Source organism: Ranitomeya variabilis, chromosome 2 (genome assembly GCF_051348905.1).
Source record: "Ranitomeya variabilis isolate aRanVar5 chromosome 2, aRanVar5.hap1, whole genome shotgun sequence".
In the NCBI taxonomy this organism is placed as follows: Eukaryota; Metazoa; Chordata; class Amphibia; order Anura; family Dendrobatidae; genus Ranitomeya; species Ranitomeya variabilis.
The window spans coordinates 699222687-699242964 of record NC_135233.1 but is presented as its reverse complement, the minus strand read 5'-3'; the positions used below and the strand labels follow the sequence as shown (position 1 = coordinate 699242964).

Below are 20278 nucleotides of genomic sequence, written 5' to 3'. Positions count from 1 at the left end.
GGGCAAAAATTTCTACAGACCCATTCCAAAATCTTGTTAAAAACCTACCCAGAAGAGGTTGTAACCTTCTCCATATATTTAGTTACCATAAACAAATCCATAATTATGTCCCAGTTTCATCTGAACCTGCAGGTAGAGGCCAGAGTACATTTGAGTAAAGCTTAACTAGTTGTGCTGAAAGCCAAGATATGACTGACAAATTATTCTTAAGGGAGAACTTAAGACCCCTTTAGATTTTTCAAAATGCCTTCCATTATATGTATTTTCATGCTCCTCTGCAATATTGAGGCGTCCTGCTATGGGACCTTGTAGTTTTGAGCCAAGGGCCACATTTCTTCCTACTGACTTGAGCAGTCACTATTGGTGCACATTAATGGTTGAATCCAAAGGTCTCCATGACCACCATGTTTTAGTAGTGCAGCTTCGGGCCTTCAGGTGTTCATATAAATCTGCATAGATTCTAGAATTTTCTACTGCTCTATTAGATGGTGATTAAGACTTGGTGACCTACAGTAGCAGTGGTGTATACTTGCATATATTCGCCTCATCTCACGTAAGCTTTGGACGTAGATTATTTTTGGCAGAATAATTAGAAGCTCATCCATTGCATCATAGATTTTTTTTTGTGTGTGTGTTTGTGTGTTCGACTCTCCCATTAGAGTTGATCTCTTTCGCTATATTTGTATCTGATGTAATTAAGAGTGACTAAGCTTTTAAAGCTGCTGCTCCGTGTCAGGTTGTACAGAGGACTGCATTTCATTGTCAACAGAACAGCTAAACCGATTGAACTCAGATCAGTGGGTCACAAGTTACCGATCTAGATCACACCTGCTTACCAGGAGAGAACTTACTGCGGCCCTATAGGATGGGAACAGAGGGAGACTCCAAAGGCTAACCTGTTAATCATTACTGTGTGTTTCCTGATTAATAATGCTTCCATGCCCATGACTATGTATGCATCCATACCTCCCAGTGTTGGTTTTATTACACAATGTACACAAGCCAAGCTTACTTTAGAAATAGTGATGAGCGAGTGTACTCGTTGCTCGGGTTTTCCTGTGCACGCTCGGGTGACCTCCGAGTATTTGACTGCTTGGAGATTTAGTTCTCATCGCGGCAGCTGAATGATTTACATCTGTTAGCCAGCTTGATTACATGTGGGGATTCCCTAACAACCAGGCAACCCCGACAGATGCTCAGCCTGGCTAGTAGCTGTAAATTATTCAGCTGAGGTGATGAAAACTAAATCCCCGAGCAGTCATAAATACTCGGAGGTCACCCGAGCGTGCTCGGGGAAACCTGAGCAACGAGTACACTCGCTCATCACTATTTAGTAAGTATCTCGTTCATTGGAGATTACTTGATTCTTTTATTAGAAGGGAATTTTTGCCATGCGTGCTAGCTCGATCTATTTTACAAGAGTATTGGCATATCTATATCATATCATAAACTGCTCGTTCCATGCTCCGTTCATTTGTCCAGACCATGCAATGGCCTAAATGTGGAAGTTGCAGCCCTGCGGTCCAGGGTGTCCCCAGGTCTACCTGCAGTATCGAGCCTTTCAGGACCTGACGCTGAGCAGTGACATATTATGTATGGCCGAGCATACAAGGGTCCTGACGCTAACCTGCATGAGGACATGTGTATGGCAAAGTATAGTGTCCTGATACTGGTTGACATGTGCAAGAACCCTAAAGATAAGAAGGAACCTGGAGGAGGAAATAAATATCTGCTGTTTGCTTTAGGGAGTGATTTAGATGTTTGACCCGGGGTCTGACCTTGGGGTATGATTTAGAGGGATTTGGTTTAGGCTCTTGAGTCTGAATTAATCAGTGGGTTTGGGATTATTGTTGTCTTGCCCTTGTTCACACTGTTTCACTGCTGATTTATTTTGCTTACAAATGGGAACAATTGGTACATGAGTATTACTGTTTATAGACTTATTTTTTTATTTTTTATTTTTTTTGGCCCTAAGGGTTTTCCATTGCTAAAAAAAAAAAAAAGTTGTGAAGGCTTGTCATTTTGCAAGGCACCTGGCCTGAACGCTACATTAACAAGCTTCCATTACATTTCTGAAGGACAATTTTTGCAGCAATCATTTCTCACTGCAAATCCAGAAAATAAGCAAAACATTGTAAAACCATCGTGATGGCTGTTCCTATCGCTAAATGCAGCTTGTTACGGCATTTATAATGCATATTTTGCTACATCCATCAGGCATTTGAAAATAACAGCCTATTAGGATTCTGCTATAAAAATTTCCATCAGATACTTGCAAGCTAAATTTGCTTCTTCTAAATAGACCTTTTAGCTTTGCTTTGGGTGGATGATCGTTGTTTATGGTCGGCTTATTGGAGGGTTGTCAAAGCTTAGTACTGAATGCATTTGTTTCTCGCATGAGTGGTCCTACTCCCAGATTGAATGCAACTTTCCTAGTGTATACAGCACATGCAAGTTTACAATTTATAATATAAATGTTAGAGCACAGAGGGGCGAAACACTGATTAAAACCTTGCTTATTTTTTTACTTTACCTACAGGTGCAGCTTGGACAAGTGGAGATAAAATGCCCAATAACGGAATGCAATAAACACCTGGATGAAGCCACCATTTTGTTCAATCTGCCACATGATGACATCATCAAATACAAATACTTCTTGGAACTTAGTCGCATAGACTCTAGCACCAAGCCCTGTCCACAGTGCAAGCACTTTACAACCTTCAAGAGAAAGATCCACATTCCAAACCCAAGCAAATCCGAGATCAAGTTCAAAGTAAGCCAATGACTTGTGCAACGAGGATGACGAGTCGCGCCTTTTTCACAAAGTGCCTGTATGGTTAAACATTTGATCATCTATTGGGTTTTTACTGTGATCAGTTGTAGATAATGGTCTAGATCACTGTCTGTACTTGTTACAAGCTACAGCGTTTCTCAGAAAAGAAGGCAGGGTCTTATATTATGTTTTGCTCAAAAACCTAAGTTATTTTCAAGGGATTTTTTTTTCCATGTACAACAATCCAAATTTATTCTTGGACCAAAAAAAATCAACATTTATTCAAATATAATCAGGTCATCTCATTCTGGAACATCAAAATAACTCTCCAAACTCTGAATGCCATCATGAGTTTCTTGAGATCCTATTTCCTTTTTCAATGTACAGCAATCTATACTTTTCACATGCTGACTAGGGAAGATGGGGTTAGAATTGTGTATCCTGTTATCGGCAGCACATCTCCTGTTTACTCCTGGCAACGCGCTAGCGGGAACAATGGCCCTGATTCATTAAAGGTACCTTCACATTAAGCGACGCTGCTGCGATATCGACAACTATGCCAATAGCTGCAGCGTCGCTGTGTGGTCGCTGGAGAGCTGTCACAGACAGCTCTCCAGCGACCAACGATGCCGAAGTCCCCTGGTAACCAGGGTAAACATCGGGTTACTAAGCGCAGGGCCGCGCTTAGTAACCTGATGTTTACCCTGGTTACCAGTGTAAATGTAAAAAAAAACAAACAGTACTTACTCACCTTCTGATGTCCGTCAGGTCCCTGGCCGTATGCTTCCCGCACTGACTGTGAGCGCCGGTGACGTCACCGCTGTGCTCTGCTTTTACTTTACGGCCGGCACTCAGTCAGTGCATGAAGCAGACGCCGGGGGACGTGTGACAGACACTGGAATGTGAGTATGTACTGTTAGTTTTTTTTTTTACATTTACAATGGTAACCAGGGTAAACATCGGGTTACTAAGCGCGGCCCTGCGCTTAGTAACCCGATATTTACCCTGGTTACCAGTCCCTGGTTACCAGTGAAGACATCACTGCATCGGCGTCACACACGCCGATGCAGCGATGTCAGCGGGTGATCCAGCGACGAAATAAAGTTTCAAACGATCTGCTACGACGTACGATTCTCAGCGGGGTCCCTGATCGCAGTAGCGTGTCAGACTCGGCGAGATCGTACGTATGTCGCTGGAACGTCACGGATCGTGCCGTCGTAGCGACCAAAGTGCCACTGTGAGACGGTACCCTAAGATGCACCTAATTAATTAGGAATCTCACAAGTGCCGTGCGCCTCTGGCAGAAATGTACATGCACATGCATGACCACGCATATATATACCAGCCTGTCTCCTCCTCTTCAGCTCTGAACTCCTGCAAAACACATTTGGTGACCACATGGTCACATGACTGTGATGTCGCCAAAAGTTCTTAAGCAGTCTTAACCTTGGAATAGATATGCTGGGGGTGCCTAAGACAGTGGGGGCATGAGAAATTGCTTGGTTTTCTCTCCCTAATGCCAACCCTGCATACCAGCCTGTCTCCTGTTCAGTTCCTTTATACCCCTGCAGTTAAGAAACCTCTAATGACATTACGTTCACATGACCGAAGTCACCAAAGGTTCTTGAGCAGCCTTAAAGAAGTCCTCCCATCAAAGTTTTTATCCTTTTAGTATATTGTGATCATCATATTATGTAGCACTGTGTATGTACAATTGCTCATTTTGCCTTTCTACCCAGTAAGTTATTCTCTTTTCTCTGCTATATGTAGAAACAGGAAGTCTCTTGCCCCTGCATGACTCATCCCCTTCTTCAACTCCTAAAAAGCTGCTCCCCCTCACCCCTGCCATACTTTTTTTGTTACTGTAGAAACAGTAGGTCAATTTTCTCTGCACGTCATCATAGAGCTTAGAAGGATTTAACTAGTCAGTTGTTAGTCACGTGATGTCATAGACCCAGTAGAAAAGAGAAGAACTAACTGGGTAGAAAGGCAAAATGAGCAATTGTAAGTACACAGTGCTATATTATATGATGACTGGAATATATTAACAGGATGCAAACATTGATTGGAGTGCTCCTTTAACATCGGCATAGAAAGGATAAAGGCTCCTAAGCGAGGAGAGTGAGGACTGTATGCAATTACTGTAGATTGAAATACTCTGATACTTCTCAATCAGTTGATTAATTTGTTGCAAGAACCCTGCTTCATTGTCTTCACAGAAAGGAAGGGTGTGCCACTATTTTGGTTGTCCCCTATAGAAGTTTAAAAAAAAAAAAAAAGTCTATGTGGCCACTGAGAATATTGCATCAGTACCAATGTTGTATCTTGGATAATTGCTGTTTGCACTCTTATATAATAAATGCAATGGCCTTTTAGATTTACCTTTTGTTTATATTGGATTTTATCTTTAGAGTATCTGAACTTTTATTTAATTATTGATCAGTCTTTGTAAAGTTCTGAATCCTTGTAATATGCTCCATTAACTGATCTAGCTTCCTTTTGTTTGTAATACTGGGTGAAAGTGCTGGCTTGTCTGCACTTAGTAGGTCAGAGGTCCCCCAACGTTTCTGACCTTGAGAGCCACATTCAGCTCTGAGAGAGGGTCGCGAGTAGTGTTGAGCATTCCGATGCTGCAAGTATCGGGTATCGGCCGATACTTGCTGTATCGGAATTCCGATACCGGGATTCCGATACTCTTGTGATATCGGGTATCGCAACAACATTAATGTTAAAATGTGTAAAAGAGAGAATTAAAATAAAAAATATCGCTATACTCACCTGTCCGACGCAGCCGGGACTTCAGCGAGGGAACCGGCAGCGTTGTTTGTTTAAAATTCGCGCTATTACTTGGTTACGTGAATTCCCGGCTTGTGATTGGTCAGGTCGGCCATATTGCCGGGACGCGGACCAATCACAGCAAGCCGTGACGTAATTTCGTCACGGCTTGCTGTGATTGGTCCGCGTCCCGGCAACATGGCCGACCTGACCAATCACAGCAAGCCGTGACGAAATTACGTCACGGCTTGCTGTGATTGGTCCGCGTCCCGGCAATATGGCCGCCCTGACCAATCACAAGCCGTGACGTCACGGGAGGCTGGACACGCGCCCATTTTAAAATGAGCGCGTCCAGCCTCCCGGCTTGTGATTGGTTGACCGCGGCGCAACCAATCACAAGCCGTGACGTCACGGGAGGCTGGACACGCGCCCATTTTAAAATAAGCGCGTGTCCAGCCTCCCGTGACGTCACGGCTTGTGATTGGTCAGGTCGGCCATATTGCCGGGACGCGGACCAATCACAGCAAGCCGTGACGTAATTTCGTCACGGCTTGCTGTGATTGGTCCGCGTCCCGGCAACATGGCCGACCTGACCAATCACAAGCCGGGAATTCACGTAACCAAGTAATAGCGCGAATTTTAAACAAACAACGCTGCCGGTTCCCTCGCTGAAGTCCCGGCTGCGTCGGACAGGTGAGTATAGCGATATTTTTTATTTTAATTCTTTCTTTTACACATTTATATGGTTCCCAGGGCCTGAAGGAGAGTTTCCTCTCCTTCAGACCCTGGGAACCATCAGGAATACCGTCCGATACCTGAGTCCCATTGACTTGTATTGGTATCGGGTATCGGTATCGGATTGGATCCGATACTTTGCCGGTATCGGCCGATACTTTCCGATACCGATACTTTCAAGTATCGGACGGTATCGCTCAACACTAGTCGCGAGCCATATCCAGCCTTGAGAGAGGGTCGCGAGCCACATTCAGCTCCCACCCCCTCGCAATAGTGGCAACCAAAGCCCCCATTACAGGCATAATGGTAACCAAAGCTTTTCCACAAAAATCAATCACCCCAAAGCAGTATACAAAGATTCAGGGGTTCCCACAATACCCCCCATTCAGTATTCTCCTATAAAGCACTCCCAAGTCACTGTCACATCCAGCTTCAAACACCTCCTCTGACAGGTGGTGTCCTCTTGTCTCCAGCGTATCATACTTAATTCATCTCAAAACCCCTAAGACCAGTAGATGTGCATCCAGATCTGCTCTTCTCTGCAGGGCTGCTCACAAAATTCATCATTTTCAGATGTGCGCTTCATACCTGTTTGCTAGAACTGGAGCTAATGCACCAAGCTGACAGACAGCCGCGAGACACAATTCATAGGACCGCGAGCCACATGTGGCTCCCGAGCTATAGGTTGGGGACCCCTGGCCTAGATCATTCTGTCTTAGTAGCTGATTTGGACTGCAGGTCTAGATAAGGTCTGTACTGTGTGAGGGTTTCTCTGCTCCTCTCAGCCATGCTAGCCCTATTCTTTCTGTGAGCACGGAGGAGAGGAGCAGAGAAGATCACGGAGTTGGAGTTCAAATCAGCTATCCAGATAGCAGGAACTAGGCAGACAAGCCAGCACTTTCATCATGGTGTTAAAGATAAAGAGAAGCACAGTAAGGCAATGGAGTCTATTACAAAGATTTGTAACATTACAAATACTGATCAGTAATTAAAAGGTTCACCCCTAAATTATTGTGAAACTGCTGTGATTTGTGGTTTTACAACGGTTGTCTGGGCTAAGGTAGCAGAGCACTGATGTAATGGTTCGGTATATCAATGTATAGTATAGTAAGTATTGTCAAGGTCTCCTTGTATTTATTCCAGTAGTGGTCTCGCTTTCCAGTAAAACAAGCTTATTTTGACACCGTTCCTATATTGCACATAAGTGACCGCATTCCCTTTGGGATTACCCACGGATCACTCTCATTTTTAGCATACCAATCTAGTGACTAAACTGTGGCTTGTTGTACTCTTTAAATATGCAGAGCAGTTACATAACACACACATGACGACAGTGCAACAGACTGCTTGAGCACTATGACCTGTATTATCTAACTGCGATATTACTGTTGCCATAGTATATTAGGGTGCTAATTTGATTGCATTTTGTGAAAATGTGGAGGTTCACTGATCTGCTGAAAATCTTCTAGTGCACAACAGATGGCAGGTAGAGTCAGATTCTTCAGCCTTCGGAAGGTGCGCAGAGGATGCCTGCAGAGGATGCCTGCAGAGGGTGTGACAGCTCCTTCTGGTCCTTTATAGAGGAATTGCTCTACATCTTTGAGGACCTGTCACCAGGTCATAGAATGTTAAAGGTGGAAGGACCTCCAGGGTCATTATGTCCAACCCCTTGCTGAATGCAGGATTCACTAAACCATCTTTGTCCAGCCTCTGTTCAAGACGACCTCCTTTGAAGGAGAACTCGCCACTGTCAAAAAGTTATTGTATCTTCTCCCTTTGTTTCATTCCATTGCTTGGTTAGCACTGCAGCCTTGCAGCACTGGAGTCCTTGGTTGTAATCCCACCTTGGACAACATCTGCAAGGAGTTTGTATGTTCTTCCCGTGTTTGCGTGGGTTTCCTCCGGGTACTCCGGTTTCCTCCCACACTCCAAATACATCCTGATAGGGAATTTAGATTGTGAGCCCCATTGGGGACAGCGATGATAATGTGTGCAAAACTGTAAAGCGCTGCGTAATATGTTAGCGCTATATAAAAATAAAGGTAATTATTATTACTAGATGGTGGCCCGATTTCTAACGCATCGGGTATTCTAGATTATGTATGTATGTATGTCGCGCTTAGCACAGCCATGTAGTATATAAAACAGCCACGTAGTATATAGGACAGCCACGTACTATATAGTGGCCACATAATATATAGCTCAGCCACGTAGTATATAGCAACCACGTAGTATATAGCACAGCCCACATAATATACACTTTGTTCCAAATTATTATGCACATAGAGTTTAGGAGTGATAAGGTTAGATTTTTTTTGTTTTTCATTTAAACTCATTGATGGTGATGTGTGTCAGGGCTCTTTATATCACTGAAAGCAATTGCAGATACCTGTGCACATTAGTTTGGCAGTTGTGTCCAAATAAAGGCAAGACTACTTAAGAAGGCTGTTCCACATTATTAAGCAACCTACATTTTTTGCCAAAATGGGAAAGAAAAAGGATGTGTCGGCTGCTGAGAAGCAACAAATTGTGGAGTATTTAGGTCAAGGCATGACTACAATCAACATTGCCAAGACACTTCATCGTGATTATCGCACAATCAAGAAGTATGTAGCTGATTCCCAGCACACACGTGTGCGTGCTGATAAGGAAAAATTGAGGACTCTTTCCAACAGGCAATTAATTGAGGACTCTTTCCAACAGGCAATTGCGTAAAGTTAAAAGAGCAGCTGCAAAAATCCCTTGTCATAGCAGCAGACAAGTTTTTGAAGCTGCTGGTGCCTCCAGCGTCCCCAGAACAACAAGATGCAGGGTCCTTCAGAGGTCTGCAGCTGTGCGTAAGCCATCCTGTCGACCACCTCTGTCCACTGCAACAAGCAGAAACTGCTCCAGTGGGCCAAACGATACATGAAGACTGACTTCCAAACTGTTTTGTTCACCGATGAGTGCCGTGCAACGCTCGATGGTCCAGATAGATGGAGTGGAGGATGGACACCCCATGAAAACACGGCTAAGGCGCCAACAAGGAGGAGGTGGAGTAATGTTTTGGGCTGGAATCATGGGGAGAGAGATTGTCGGCCCCTTTATGATCCCTGAAGGGGTAAAGATGAACTCCATAGTCTATGTGGAGTTTCTAAAACAACAGTTCCTGCCATGGTTCAAGAGGAAGCACCGTGCTTTCCGCAGCAAGATCATTTTCATGCATGATAATGCACCGTCTCATGCTGCAAAAAACACATCTGCATCTCTGGCTGCTATGGGCATAAAAGAGGACAAACTTATGGTGTGGCCACCATCTTCCCCTGACCTCAACCCCATTGAGAACTTCTGGAACATCACCAAAAGGAGTGTCTATGATGGCGGGAGGCAGATCACATCTAAGCAACAGCTCTGGGAGGGTATTCTGTCCACATGCAAAACAATTGAAGCAGAAACCATCCAAAAACTGACAAATTCAATGGACGAGAGAGTTCAGAAGCTTCTTTCGAACAAGGGGTCCTACGTGCAAATGTAACATCACCTAGAATAAAGTTTTATTCAGTCGCCATGACAGCACAACGAGAGAGGGGATCCGCCCTTCAGGGACAGGAAACCTCAGGCATAAAAAGGGCGGCACCTCACTCCCCCGCCAGTTGGTTTCCTGTCCCTGACGGGGAACCTCTTCAGGCAGACCCTATGAAGAGGGTTGAAGATTAAAAGAAGAGATCCCACGTCTGACAGACCGATGCAGGTAGCGGGGGTCCCCTACCTCGGTCTAATCAGGTTGTGGAAGCACCACACGGCAGGGGCACTGTCTGTGTCGGTGACAGCAGAGAGAAGCGGCCTCTGAGGGTAGCCGACTTCTATTGTGGGCCGCATGTACCTGGTGAGTATTGGGGCTGCTGTCCTGGGGTTGTGCCTGCCGGTGCCTCAGGGGATCTGTGCGCTATTCCACGGGCGCGCTGTCTACTCCGGGCGGCACTGGCGTCTCCTCGCGCGTGTCGGCCGGCGTTGCTGCAGTCGCAGCCGGAAGTGACGTTTCCGGATGTTGCGACGGGCGGCACGGCTTGATGACGCGACGGGGCAGGCGCAGTAGTGCCGTCCCCGAGTAATGGCGGCGCCCTGTCGTCCGGATGGCGCCGGATCTCAGGGGCGTTGCGGGGGGGCCCTGGGGAGCGTGCCCTATTTGCACTAAGTGCAATTCGCACCACCTGGATTCCCTGCTGTCCCCCATCAGGGGGTGGTACCGTGGGGGTTTATTAAGGAGCTCGTGTGAGCTGCAAGCTGCTCCTGATTCTTCATTTCTGCAATGGATTCGTCGGACGGAGCGCAGCAGCAGCAGCAGCAGCAGCAGCAGCAGCAGCAGCAGCAGCAGCAGCAGCAGCAGCAGCAGCAGCAGCAGCAGCAGCAGCAGCAGCAGCAGCAGCAGCAGCAGCAGCAGCAGCAGCAGCAGCAGCAGCAGCAGCAGCAGCATGAATGGGGGAGAAAATGTACCTCCAAATCCAAGCATAGGGAGTGCGCCATATGTACGGAGCCACTTCCAGAGGGACATAAAAAGAAGCTGTGCAAATCCTGCATACAGCATCTATTGGAGGAGGAGGCCCCTGACCTAACGTCTACTCTTAGGGACCTGGTTAGACAGGAGGTCAGAGATTCCATGAATTCCAGCTCTCAAAAAAAGGTCACCAAAAGAAGGAAAGAAATTTCATCCCCAGTGTCAGATGTGGATTCTGAGTCAGGCGGTGTGAGCTCGGATTCACTTCCGTCTTCATCATCCTCTGAAGGAATAGAGTCCAGCCGAGCCTGTCTGTCGCTAGATAGGGTTAATCATCTAGTGAAAGCTGTTAACAACACCATGGGGATTGAGGAAACTCAGTCTGAAAGTTCTATTCAGGACATCATGTTTAAAGGCATAGACCGTAAATCCAAAAGGTTTTTTCCGGTAGTAGAAAAAATCAAGTCACTGATTACGAAGGAGTGGAAAAAGCCCGAAAGGAAGGGGTCACTACCACCAGCTTTCAAAAGAAGGTATCCTTTTGAGGAAGAGGCTTCGTCTTCTTGGGACAAGGTCCCAAAATTAGATGCTGCGGTGGCCAAGGCGTGCAAAAAATCGTCTCTCCCATTTGAGGATTTAGGCAACTTGAAAGACCCGCTTGATAGGAAAGCTGATGTGTTCCTTAAAGGAGCTTGGGAGACATCTGCGGGATCTCTGAGACCAGCAATTGCGGCCACCTGCACGGCCCGGTCGTTGATGATGTGGCTAGGCCACCTGGAAGACCAACTTAAAGATAAAACTCCTAGAAGTGAGATCCTGTCATCTATGTCCATAATTCAGGATGCGGCAGCCTTCCTTTCCGATGCATCAGCGGATTCCGTCAGGCTGGCCGCAAGATCCTCAGCCTTATCCAATGCAGCCCGCAGAGCACTCTGGATAAAATGTTGGCCAGGAGATTTGCAGGCCAGGTCAAAATTATGCGGCATCCCCTGTGAGGGGGTTCATTTGTTTGGTCCAGTGCTAGATGAGCTGCTTGAGAAGGCTGGTGACAGTAAAAAACGATTCCCTTTTTTGGGAAGACCCTTTTACAGGAAGGATTACACCAGAGGATGGTCTTATCGCCGAAGATCCGAGAGGGAGCCGAATAGAGATTCGACCAGATATTACAACAGCAGACGAAGAGGTAGAGGTTATATGTTTAACTCCTCTCGAGACTCCAAAAAACCTCAATGACTGGCGGACCAGGTGGGTGGTAGGCTTCTAGCCTTCTATCCAGCCTGGTTGAAGATCACCAATAGTCCATGGATCCTCAGTATCATCAAAGAGGGCTTAGAGTTGCAGTTCCATCAGATGCCTCAGGACAAATTCAAATTAACTCCTATCCGTTCTTCTTCCGCAGAACAATTGGCTTTGGAGTCAGAAGTCCATGATCTCCAAAAAAAGGGGGTTCTGATTAAGGTACCCACAGAGGAACGAGGTAAGGGGTTTTACTCCCCTTTATTCCTGATTAAAAAGCCAGATGGGTCGTATCGCACCATCATCAACCTTAAAGGCCTGAATGAATTCTTGCTGATCCCATCCTTTAAAATGGAATCTGTGAAAACCGCAATAAAGCTACTTTTTCACAATTGCTTTATGGTCGTCTTAGATCTGAAAGACGCCTATTACCATGTCCCAATACATGTAAATCATCAGCGCTTTCTCAGGGTGGCGGTTTCTCTTGCCGGCACGGTACAGCACTTTCAGTATCGAGCACTCCCTTTTGGTGTTGCAGTTGCACCCCGGGTTTTCACTAAGATCATGGTAGAGGTTATGGCACACCTTCACGAACAAAACATACTAATAATTCCATACTTAGATGACTTGTTAATTGTGGGACGTTCAGAGTCACACTGTAAAGACCAGTTGGGAAAAGTGATAACAGCATTACATAGCTTAGGATGGGTTATTAATCTCAAAAAATCGCGTCTTCAGCCCGTAACATCACAGGAGTTTTTGGGTCTTATTGTGGACTCGGTTCAGCAGGAATGTCGCCTGCCGGACTCGAAAGTCCACAGTATTCACCGACTGGTCACCAGAGCAATTAATAATCCTGTAATCTCCTTAAGGGGGGCGATGTCACTTTTGGGTTCTCTTACTTCGTGTTTTCCGGCAGTACTCTGGGCACAATTTCACACTAGGACTCTGCAGTGGGATGTGCTACATAATTTTCGTCGGCTGGGCGCTAGCCTAGATAACAAATTTTCTCTATCGGTTGAGGCCACTGATTCACTAGTTTGGTGGACACACATTCCAAATCTTCGTCGAGGAGTACCCTGGTCAAATCGGGTCACGCGAGTAGTGACAACTGATGCTAGCCCCACGGGTTGGGGGGCTCACTGGGAAGATAATTGCGTGCAGGGATTGTGGTCCCAACCTGAGCGAGCGTCATCCTCCAATCTAAAAGAATTGTTGGCGGTAGAACGTGCCTTAAACGAGTTTCTTATACCTCTACAGGGTAGACATGTCAGACTACTCTCTGACAACCAAGTGACCGTTGCCTATATTAACCACCAGGGAGGTACGCGGTCTAGATCATTAATGGATGTTGCAAATCGTATTTTTCAGATGGCCGAGAATCACCTGCTCTCCCTTACAGCGCTCCACATAAAGGGAAAACTAAATACCAGGGCCGATTATTTAAGCCGCAACGAGCTCAAACAAGGGGACTGGTCTCTGAAACCGGCTGTCTTCAATCAGATCGTACAGTTATGGGGATGTCCGGAAATAGATCTCTTTGCCAATCGTGGAAACAGAAAACTACATCACTTCTGTTCCCTAAGTCCAGGGGACAACCCATACGCAGTCGATGCTCTCTCAATCTCCTGGAACTTCAGGCTCGCCTATGCTTTTCCCCCTCTAAATCTGATTCCTTTAGTTCTGAGGAAAATTCGGGAAGACAGGGCCCGAGTGATTCTGATAGCCCCGTTCTGGCCCAGAAGATCGTGGTTCCCATGGCTGAGAAACATGTCCATTTCCCAGCCATGGATCCTACCAGAGATACCAGACCTCCTCTCCCAGGGTCCAGTCCTACACCCACGAGTAACCAACTTACACCTAACAGCGTGGAATTTGAGAGGTCACTTCTGAAGGGGAAGGGATTCTCTAAAAATCTTATCAATACACTGCTAAAAAGTAGGAAAGCCTCCACGACTAACATCTATGTCAGGGTCTGGAGAAGATTCCTTTCAAGTTCGGGGGCACAAATTGATCAAAAACCTAATATTACGCAAATTTTAGAATTTTTACAAAGGGGCCTAGAGATGGGTTTAGCCACCAGTACCCTCAGAGTTCAGGTTTCAGCCCTGGGGGCGCTATATAATACTGACTTAGCCAATAATCACTGGATATCTAGATTCTTCAAAGCTGTTACCAGATCCAGGCCAGTTATTAAACAAAGAATAGTCCCATGGGACCTAAATCTCGTGCTCTCAGCTCTAACACAAGCCCCGTTCGAACCTATTGATACTGTTCCAATCAAAATCCTGTCGGTCAAAACAGCCCTCTTAGTTGCCCTCACGTCTGCGAGAAGGGTTAGTGACCTACAAGCATTGTCGAGACAGCCTCCATATATGCAGTTTAGGGAAGATAGAGTGATTATGAGACCTGACCCCCTTTATCTTCCAAAGGTTGCCTCAAAATTTAATAGATCCCAAGAGGTGGTCCTACCTTCTTTCTGTTCTAATCCCTCTAATGATAAGGAACATCGGTTTCATTGTTTAGACGTACGTAGGTGTCTTCTCAGATACATTTCAGTAACAGACACCTGGAAAAAAGATCACTCCTTATTTGTATCCTACCAGGGAGTTAGGAAAGGGCTTAGAGTATCGAAAAATACACTATCCAGATGGATTAGGGAGGCGATATCTCTTGCTTATACCGCAGGTGGCGTGGAAATTCCGGAAGGTATAAAGGCTCATTCCACTCGAGCGGTAGCCACATCCTGGGCTGAGAGAGCTGACGTGTCGATTGAAGACATTTGTAAGGCGGCCACATGGTCTTCTCCATCCACCTTTCTTAAGCACTATAGATTAGATCTAGGTGACTCCTCCGACCTCACATTCGGGAGAAGGGTGCTGGAGGCAGTAGTCCCTCCCTAGTCACTTTTTAACTTCTCTGAAAGTCTCTCGTTGTGCTGTCATGGCGACTGAATAAATACGTACGCTACTTACCTGGTAGCAGTGTTTTTTCAGGAGCCATGACAGCACCCTTATATTCCCTACCCTTTTCTTTATTGGGATCAACACTTCCTGTAGTAATTCCTAAGTTTACTCACTGGGTGAATTGTACCATATTTAATATTGTTGTGTATTACTAACCTAAAAGGTCCGCTTGTACTCTGTAAACCAACTGGCGGGGGAGTGAGGTGCCGCCCTTTTTATGCCTGAGGTTTCCTGTCCCTGAAGGGCGGATCCCCTCTCTCGTTGTGCTGTCATGGCTCCTGAAAAAACACTGCTACCAGGTAAGTAGCGTACGTATTTCACTTCAAAACTGTTTGATTTCATTTTGTAATAAGCTGATAATGCTTATAACTTCACAATTGACCATTTTTTTGTTCAAAATAAAAAAAAAAAAAAGGTTGAAAACTCTGCTGTGCATAATAATTTGGAACATGCATTTTGAGTGTTTATTTTTTTTTAAAAGATACTGTTTTCATAGGCAGTTTGTTCCAAAACATTGCAATTATACTAGAATAGTAGATGACTGGAAAATAACAATGACTGCAATTCAGATAGGTAATTTAGAGAAAATATGAGGAAATATTATTTGCATAATAATTTGGAACACAGTGTATAGAACAGCCCATGCAGTATATAACACAGGGCACGTAGTATATAACACTGCCCACGTAGTATATAGCAGCCAGGCAGTGTCTCACACAGCCCGCGCAGTGTCTCACACAGCCCGCGCAGTGTCTCACACAGCCCGCGCAGTGTCTCACACAGCCCGCGCAGTGTCTCACACAGCCCGCGCAGTGTCTCACACAGCCCGCGCAGTGTCTCACACAGCCCGCGCAGTGTCTCACACAGCCCGCGCAGTGTCTCACACAGCCCGCGCAGTGTCTCACACAGCCCGCGCAGTGTCTCACACAGCCCGCGCAGTGTCTCACACAGCCCGCGCAGTGTCTCACACAGCCCGCGCAGTGTCTCACACAGCCCGCGCAGTGTCTCACACAGCCCGCGCAGTGTCTCACACAGCCCGCGCAGTGTCTCACACAGCCCGCGCAGTGTCTCACACAGCCCGCGCAGTGTCTCACACAGCCCGCGCAGTGTCTCACACAGCCCGCGCAGTGTCTCACACAGCCCGCGCAGTGTCTCACACAGCCCGCGCAGTGTCTCACACAGCCCGCGCAGTGTCTCACACAGCCCGCGCAGTGTCTCACACAGCCCGCGCAGTGTCTCACACAGCCCGCGCAGTGTCTCACACAGCCCGCGCAGTGTCTCACACAGCCCGCGCAGTGTCTCACACAGCCCGCGCAGTGTCTCACACAGCCCGCGCAGTGTCTCACACAGCCCGCGCAGTGTCTCACACAGCCCGCGCAGTGTCTCACACAGCCCGCGCAGTGTCTCACACAGCCCGCGCAGTGTCTCACACAGCCCGCGCAGTGTCTCACACAGCCCGCGCAGTGTCTCACACAGCCCGCGCAGTGTCTCACACAGCCCGCGCAGTGTCTCACACAGCCCGCGCAGTGTCTCACACAGCCCGCGCAGTGTCTCACACAGCCCGCGCAGTGTCTCACACAGCCCGCGCAGTGTCTCACACAGCCCGCGCAGTGTCTCACACAGCCCGCGCAGTGTCTCACACAGCCCGCGCAGTGTCTCACACAGCCCGCGCAGTGTCTCACACAGCCCGCGCAGTGTCTCACACAGCCCGCGCAGTGTCTCACACAGCCCGCGCAGTGTCTCACACAGCCCGCGCAGTGTCTCACACAGCCCGCGCAGTGTCTCACACAGCCCGCGCAGTGTCTCACACAGCCCGCGCAGTGTCTCACACAGCCCGCGCAGTGTCTCACACAGCCCGCGCAGTGTCTCACACAGCCCGCGCAGTGTCTCACACAGCCCGCGCAGTGTCTCACACAGCCCGCGCAGTGTCTCACACAGCCCGCGCAGTGTCTCACACAGCCCGCGCAGTGTCTCACACAGCCCGCGCAGTGTCTCACACAGCCCGCGCAGTGTCTCACACAGCCCGCGCAGTGTCTCACACAGCCCGCGCAGTGTCTCACACAGCCCGCGCAGTGTCTCACACAGCCCGCGCAGTGTCTCACACAGCCCGCGCAGTGTCTCACACAGCCCGCGCAGTGTCTCACACAGCCCGCGCAGTGTGGGCACCATATTCCTGTTAAAAAAAAATAAAAATAAATTATATACTCACCCTCCTGCGTCCACGAAAGCTGTCCCGATGCTTGCGATGCTGCCACCAGCTTCCATTCCCAGTGATGCATTGCGAAATTACCCATATGACTTAGCGGTTTCGCGAGACCGCTAAGTCATCTGGGTAATTTCACAATACATCACTAAGAACGGAAGCTGGCGGCAGCATTGCGCGCATCGGTGGACGGCGGAAGGTGAGAATAGCACAATTTTTTATGTTTTTTAATTATTTTTAACATTATATCTATTTACTATTGATGCTGCATAGGCAGCATCAATAGTAAAAAGTTGGTCCGGGATGGGGCGACACCCTGGCACTGACTGAAGGGGAGTATGGAGGGGGAACTGACTTGAGGAGAGTAGGGAGGGGCCAATTCGCGGCCGGACTAAGCCTGACACTGATTGGTCGCGGCCGGCCGCAACCAATCAGCAATGCGGGATTTCCGTTAGACAAACAGATAAACAGACGGAAGTACCCCTTAAACAATTTTTTATATATATATATCATACAGTCATGGCCAAAAGTATTGACACCCCTGCAATTCTGTCAGATAATACTCAGTTTCTTCCTGAAAATGATTGCAAACACAAATTCTTTGGTATTATTATCTTCATTTAATTTGTCTTAAATGAAAAAACACAAAAGAGAATGAAGCAAAAAGCAAAACATTGATAATTTCACACAAAACTCCAAAAATGGGCCAGACAAAAGTATTGGCACCCTCAGCCTAATACTCGGTTGCACAACCTTTAGCCAAAATAACTGCGACCAACCGCTTCCGGTAACCATCAATGAGTTTCTTACAATGCTCTGCTGGAATTTTAGACCATTCTTCTTTGGCAAACTGCTCCAGGTCCCTGATATTTGAAGGGTGCCTTCTCCAAACTGCCATTTTTAGATCTCTCCACAGGTGTTCTATGGGATTCAGGTCTGGACTCATTGCTGGCCACCTTAGAAGTCTCCAGTGCTTTCTCTCAAACCATTTTCTAGTGCTTTTTGAAGTTTGTTTTGGGTCATTGTCCTGCTGGAAGACCCATTACCTCTGAAGGAGATGCAGCTTTCTCACACTGGGCCCTACATTATGCTGCAAAATTTGTTGGGAGTCTTCAGACTTCATAATGCCATGCACACGGTCAAGCAGTCCAGTGCCAGAGGTAGCAAAGCAACCCCAAAACATCAGGGAACCTTGTGACGGGGTGTACGGCAGAGCAAGAAGGAACAACAGGCCAAGGGATGATTCCACAGATTTATTATCAAGAACGCTGGAACAACACATGCAGGTAGATCTACAGAGTCCACAATTGGTCCACCGGAACCGGTTCGGGGGCACTTCCCGATAATCCTTGTGCCAGCTAATAAAACAATAGTCCACACGAGTCCAAGGGATCCCAAAACAATCCCACGAACGACGAGATATGTCCTCAGCTCAAGTCTCGCCCCGTTCGCTTCCGCAGTCACAGATGGACATGGGGTCTTGCATCAGCTAAGAATCCCCACTCCTCCTTCAAGGATCAACTCACATCTGATCTCAAAAATAAGAATGGCTTGTCTGAGCTCCTGGGATCCGCCCATGAAGGGGGTAGGGGTCACACCTTCTATTCAATGGTTGGGTTCACCAGAAGATTCTATTCTGGTCGGCTCCGCTTAGTCTACGTAGTATGTACATTTGACTAGCCACCTGCTGTGAGGAAGAATGGCTATTCCTTCACTAGTTGACAAAGCTTAATTACATTAAAGCTAAAGGCCCCGTCTCACATAGCGAGATCGCACAAGTTTTGTGACGCAACAGCGACCTCAGTAGCGATCTCGCTATGTGTGACACGTACCAGCGACCAGGCCCCTGCTGTGAGATCGCTGGTCGTGTCGGAATGGCCTGGGCCGTTTTTTGGTCGTTGAGGTCCCGCTGACATCGCTGAATCGGTGTGTGTGACATACTCACCATCTGATGTCCGTCAGGTCCCTTGCCGTCTGCTTCCCACACTGACTGAGCGCCGCAAAGTGAAAGTGAAAGTACAGCACAGCGGTGACGTCACCGCTGCGCTCTGCTCTCACTGTACGGCGGCACTCAGTCAGAGCAGAAAGCAGACGGAAAGGGACCTGACGGACATCAGATGGTGAGTATGTACTGTTTGTTTTTTTTGGTAACCAGGGTAAACATCGGGTTACTAAGCGCGGCCCTGCACTTAGTAACCCGATGTTTACCCTGGTTACCCGGGTGCTGCAGGGGGACTTCAGCATCGTTGAAGACAGTTTCAACGATGCCGAAGTCGTTCCCCTGATCGTTGGTCGCTGGAGAGCGCTGTCTGTGTGACAGCTCCCCAGCGACCACACAACGACTTACCAACGATCACGGCCAGGTCGTATCGCTGGTCGTGATCGTTGGTAAATCGCTATGTGTGACGGGGCCTTTAGGGCGGCAAGTATTGGGGGAAGGAGACATTGTTACAGGTGACTCCCAGCACAAGAAAATACATAAATTACTGCTAATAGAAACCAGAGAACAGTTACATACATCAAATGGCATATTATTCAAATACAGGACAGGGTAAAAGTACATATCATGACAAACCTCCGCCATGTTTGACTGTAGGGACCGTGTTCTTTTCTTTGAATGCCTCTTTTTTTCTCCTGTAAACTCTATGTTGATGCCTTTGCCCAAAAAGCTCTACTTTTGTCTCTTCTGACCAGAGAACATTCTTCCAAAACGTTTTAGGCGTTTTCAGGTAAGTTTTGGCAAACTCCAGCCTGGCTTTTTTATGTCTCGGGGTAAGAAGTGGGGTCTTCCTGGGTCTCCTACCATACAGTCTTTTTTCATTCAGACACTGACGGATAGTACGGGTTGACACTGTTGTACCCTCGGACTGCAGGGCAGCTTGAACTTGTTTGGATGTTAGTCGAGGTTCTTTATCCAACATCCGCACAATCTTGTGTTGATATCTCTAGTCAATTTTTCTTTTCCATCCACATCTAGGGAGGTTAGCCACAGAGCCTTGGGTTTTAAACTTCTTGATGACACTGCGCACGGTAGACACAGGAACATTCAGGTCTTTGGAGATGGACTTGTAGCCTTGAGATTGCTCATGCTTCCTCACAATTTGGTTTCCCAAGTC

At 47.2% G+C, this 20278-nt stretch overlaps 1 protein-coding gene across 1 annotated transcript in view; it reads left to right on the top strand.

The window, feature by feature from the left end:
- Nucleotides 1-20278, top strand: part of RNF217 (ring finger protein 217) — a 113687-nt gene that overhangs the window by 73988 nt on the left and 19421 nt on the right. The window contains exon 2 of the mRNA XM_077289445.1: nt 2540-2773. Within this exon, the coding sequence (XP_077145560.1) occupies nt 2540-2773 (234 nt within the window). The remainder of the gene's footprint in view (nt 1-2539; nt 2774-20278) is intronic.